This window comes from Perkinsus marinus (genome assembly GCF_000006405.1).
Source record: "Perkinsus marinus ATCC 50983 genomic scaffold scf_1104296958914, whole genome shotgun sequence".
Lineage (NCBI taxonomy): Eukaryota > Perkinsozoa > Perkinsida > Perkinsidae > Perkinsus > Perkinsus marinus.
Genome location: NW_003206607.1, coordinates 168,123 through 172,844, shown reverse-complemented (window position 1 = coordinate 172,844; position 4,722 = coordinate 168,123). Strand labels below are relative to the sequence as shown.

The following is a 4,722-nucleotide window of genomic DNA, read 5'->3' as shown; positions in this document are numbered from 1 at the left end:
AAAGACTCAAGTCATGTCAGGCCGCTCTCAAGGAGTAGATCGGCCGCCCGTCGCATCTTCGCTTCGCATTGAACTTTCAAATGCTCATATCTGATAGGCCGGAACAAGTATATTGCAATTCTTGACGATTGAGAGCTGTAGAGTGGGAGTCACGAAGTAACAGTTCTGTCGGCTCGAGAACAACATGCTCCTACTCGTTGAGAACAGTCCTCAGCTCCTTTTCCACGTGTTTCACACGCTCCTCTGCCACATGCGCCCTACGCTTCATAGCCTGCAGGCGATAAAATATTCCATGTGTCATAGGTTCGAGTAGCTCACGCACCTCCCGATCACGGGACAGCCTGGCCACTTCTCGATCGTTCCGCTGCTGTGCCTCTTCTATTCTCCTGTCGAGCTCTAACAGACTCTGAAAAAACACATCCAACACTAATATGCAGCAAACCTCCTGCCTGACACAGCTGATTGGCGACTTCGTCAAAAAAAGCAAGCACGTCATAGATATAGTTGAACACAGTGGCCTCTCACCTTCTCATGCTCACGGTTGAGTCTTCTTTCCACCTCTGCCACTTTGATATCAGTATCCTCCTGCATTGCTCTCCGCATCTCTTCCACCTCAGAAGTGACATACCGTAACGATTCATCTTTCTGTGATACTTCCTCGCGGAGCCTTTCAACCTGATCGGTAGAGATGAGCATGTTCACCTCGTCCACTGCATGAGGCCCACCTCCCCCTCTGCCGCAGCCAACTTCTCTTCTGTAGGTGCGAGTTTATCCCTGGCTCGATCAGCCTTACTAACCTCTTCATCGAGTAAGGACTGCCAATCCCTATTCCGACCAACGACTTCTTGTTGCAGTCTACAGCAAGCACTCACCTGTCTCGCTTCTTCCTCTCCTTCTGGCACTGCTCCAGGTCGGCCTCTAGGCCCTGTATTTGCTTCTTCAGAGCCTTCACGTGCTCTGCGCTGTCTGCTACCATCCTCTCCTTCACTGTTGCTTCGATTGCGTGTTTCCGTACCTTTCGAGACAGCTGCGAAGCGTAATGCTTCCTTCCCCTTCTTACCAGCTCCTCTAGACCCTTTACCTTGCTCTCCAGCTCTTCTTCGCGTCGACGGGCACCTTTCATATTCTCATCATAATTACATCGGATAGCCTCCGCAGCCTCTCTCGCCCTCTCAGCATCTGCCGCTTTCTTCCTCAGCTCCGATACCTTCCTTCAGGAGATACCAACCGTCCACCTCATCCCTAGACCCACCATTGCTTCATACTCCTCCATTCGTCTACTCCTCTCCCCTCTCTCACTCTCGGTCTCCACCTTGAGCCTCTCGAGCTCCGCTTGGAGCCCCTGCACCTTCTTCTGCAGTATTCCCTCTTGTTGGACCTCCTTCTCCAACTGCTTGCATGCCACGAGGAGATCTTTCCTCAGAGCCGAAGTCGCCTCCTGATCGTCGATAGTCGAGATAACACGTTGTGTAGACCAAAAAATCACCTTGAATTCCCTAGCCTTGGTCATTTCATGTTCCACACTTGCAGCTAGGCCCACGACCTCCTTCTCCTTGCCGGCTATTTCCTCCTTCAGCCGATTCACTTCCTTCTCATGGACATCCCTCAGCGCCTTCACCTCCGCCTCATGCTCTTCTTGTTGCTTACTTCGCTGCTTACCGTGCTCCGTCACCATCCGCTCTATGTCTTTAGTGACCTCCAATTCTACCATTCTGAACAACTCACAAAACGTCTCCCAAATTCACCAAGGCGACCCACCTCAGAGCCTTCCTATGCTTATGAGCCTCTTCCTTCGCCTTGTTAAGCTCCCTCCTCAGCTCCTCGATCTCTCGCTCCCTCCCTGCTGCCTCCAGCGCCACCACCCTGTCCCTGTCCTCAACTGTTGTTCGTAATTCTCGGCTTGAGACCTTCTCCTTGTCCAACTCCTCTTCAACCTTCCGCAGCTTAGCCTCTACGGCCTCCTCTGAGGGCATCACAGAAACAACGTCACGAAAGCACATCCCTACGCATAGTCGAAGTAGAACCAACGACAGGATTCCCAACTAGCTGACAATCGAAGCAGTGAAATCTGTATTCAGATGAACAGACAGGTGGTGACACAAAGAGCTACAGAAAATCCTCGCGGAAGGAGTATAAAGTTCTTTACCAAGATTCATGAAAGCTTACTCATCTTCCGTTCGCTCCCTAGCTGAGCAGTAAGCTCTGTCACCCTGCTCTCGTCCCTTTCAGCCTTGAGTCGAAACTGCTCCTCCAACGCCACATAGGCCTGCCGCTGACACCTTATTTGCTCTCTGCGCTCCTGAGACATCAGAAAAACAACTCACAAGTTCACCAAGGGAAGAATGCCGCAGAAATCATACGGGTGACCTGATACCCCAGCTCGTCTAATACCACACCAAGTGCTCCTCATCCATCGACAATGTAAAACGTGCACATTCCAAGACTAGATACTGTATCACACTGGAGCCCCAACCAGATATTTAGTTGGTATCGAATCTCCGAGGCCCACCTGAAGCTCCCTCTTCAAATCAGCGACCTCTCCCTCCAATCGAGATGCCTTCTCCTCCACAACCGCAATAGCCTCGCGTTTAGCCGCCTCCACTTCAGCCGATACATCCTCTCGTGAAGGCTTAACAGGAGCCGCTACGGGCTCCTGAAACATCGCAGTCGAGTAGCCCACGCGCCACCGTCAACTTACCTCTGCCTTGTGGGCCTTCAACCTGCTCACTTCCAACTCCAACTCTCTCATTTTCAGCATGGACTCCTCCAAATCTTTGATTTTTTCCTCCATGTTGGAGCACTTTGTGATCAGATCTTCCTTCGCCGTCCTGTTACGTGACATTCGCTGACGATGCAGTTGTCACTCAGGTCCTCTTACAACAACTCCTCCTTCTCCCGCTGGAGCTCTTCCACCACCTTATGCGCCTCCTGCCCCTCCTGCTCACTTTTAGTGAGATTCTCCTCCAGAGTCTTCAATCGTCTGTTCCTCTTCTCCATGTCGGCCTCGAGCAGCTTGAGGTCCTTCGCCAGAGCCGCCTCGTGCTTCAATTTAGCCTTCTCCCCATGCTTCACTGAAGCCTGCAAGCCCGCCTGTTATCCACACCTTCTCCCTCGCCCTACTTCCAGGCGACGGCGCTCCTCCTCAATCGCCTCCAGCTGGTCCCGAGTACCATCCAGTCTGGCCGAGGCCTCCCTCAGCTGAGGAGAAGGCCCTGCCGATGTCCTCAAGCCAACCTTACCATAGCTTCATAGTGTTCCTGCATAGTCGCGACCATCGCCCTCAGCTGCCTCACCTGCCTCTCGCACTCCCTATGCTCATCTCCCTATAATATCATCGGAGTCATCATCACGAAAGCCCAACCATCTTACCTGTATTCGCCGATTCGCCTCCGCAGAGTCGTTTTGGGTAGATAGGCTCTCGACAGCCTCGACCTGCTGACTCCGACGCAAGCTGCTCCTTCCTCCCCCAAGCGGCTCTGACGCTGCCTTCTCCTGACGAGCTCACTCCCTGCGATTGAGCCACTGCCCATCTACCACCCTTGATCCAGTCGATCGTGACGTATCCACCCACGGATTCCTCAAGTGAGAAGCAGACCGCCTCGTGCTGTGTTGAGCCAGAGTACTACCTGACAGACCCAACCACTCCACCCAATAGAGCACAGACTGTATAAGCGCTCATCGGTTATCATAACAGGACGGATATAGTAGTATTCCACTCTGCCGTCTTAGAGGCTAATACTGCACATCAGCCATGTAATACTCAAGTCTACCACACTGCGACTCAATGTAGGAATGTATGTTTGGTTTCCTCAACTGAGCTCGTAGGTTCCCTCACCATATTATGAAAAACTCCGACGATTTGGGTATAACTATACAAAAATCAACGATAATTTCCACCAAAATTTCCATATTCCTAGCAACACATGAAGTTGACCATGTGCATATATTCCCACACTGCTGGGACTACAACCAAAACAGCTTCCGATTAACTCCCCCATGGCCTCGTCCATCGGCCCTCCCTAAAGGCACCTGTTCGATCTGCGGGTAACTTCACCCTCTCATCTTTCCTCGTGCACCGCAGTATAACAAGAGCTTTGCTCCTAGCCTCCCTCCGTTCATCTTCCGTGACGATTCTCCCATCCAAGACCTCGATATCCGGTAAAGTCTGTAGCACCATCAGACGGTAGTTCGCGTCTTCACATATCGTATTGCGGTGCTCTCGAGACCCACGCATGAGCAACTGAGGGCATAATATCGTCACGCGCCACGAAAATATCTAAGTCACTTGTTTTATAGTCATCCCAGATATATACAGTAGCTGTGTTGAATCCTCGATGCGGTTATCTCGAAGGTCCAGATAAGTGACACCGGGGGGCATGCTGTCAGAAGCGTTGAGTGGTGAAGACGGAGGAGGAGGACGCCAGCACTGACAACAATACGATATGGACCGCAACGGCGACGACAAGGAGGATGGTACCTGTTGAAGACCCAGCAGTTGGCTTATGCTGTTACCCTGCAGCTCGAGCCTCTCAAGAGCCATGAGGTTACCAAGACTCGAACCAGCGTCCTCAAGAGAGGTAAGGCGGTTGTAGCTCAAATCAAGATGCTTTAGGTGAGCCAAACCATCCAAACAGCCGTCGAGGCTCTTCACACGATTGCCCGAGAGTCTAAGTTCGACCAACCCTGTGAACTTGGCGAAGCCTCGCAAGGACGTAATGAGGT

General features: G+C 51.9%; 2 protein-coding genes across 2 annotated transcripts in view; both read right to left on the bottom strand.

Moving 5' to 3' along the window:
- Nucleotides 1-11: 11 nt before the first annotated feature.
- Pmar_PMAR027902 (conserved hypothetical protein) lies at nt 12-1,973 on the bottom strand (the record flags this gene model as incomplete). The annotated part of the gene is made up of 9 exons (XM_002773399.1): nt 12-90; nt 195-271; nt 323-406; nt 526-675; nt 726-825; nt 873-1,015; nt 1,061-1,207; nt 1,253-1,712; nt 1,759-1,973. 9 exons carry the CDS (start codon nt 1,971-1,973, stop codon nt 12-14), a joined length of 1,455 nt encoding a protein of 484 aa, XP_002773445.1.
- Nucleotides 1,974-2,152: 179 nt separating this feature from the next.
- Nucleotides 2,153-4,722, bottom strand: part of Pmar_PMAR027901 (paramyosin, putative) — a gene marked incomplete at both ends in the record, with an annotated part of 4,293 nt that continues 1,723 nt past the window's right edge. Inside the window, 11 exons of the mRNA XM_002773398.1 lie at nt 2,153-2,299; nt 2,510-2,653; nt 2,699-2,828; nt 2,879-3,078; nt 3,121-3,198; nt 3,240-3,323; nt 3,370-3,492; nt 3,538-3,626; nt 4,030-4,240; nt 4,286-4,426; nt 4,478-4,667. Of these exons, the coding sequence (XP_002773444.1) occupies nt 2,153-2,299; nt 2,510-2,653; nt 2,699-2,828; nt 2,879-3,078; nt 3,121-3,198; nt 3,240-3,323; nt 3,370-3,492; nt 3,538-3,626; nt 4,030-4,240; nt 4,286-4,426; nt 4,478-4,667 (1,537 nt within the window). The remainder of the gene's footprint in view (nt 2,300-2,509; nt 2,654-2,698; nt 2,829-2,878; nt 3,079-3,120; nt 3,199-3,239; nt 3,324-3,369; nt 3,493-3,537; nt 3,627-4,029; nt 4,241-4,285; nt 4,427-4,477; nt 4,668-4,722) is intronic.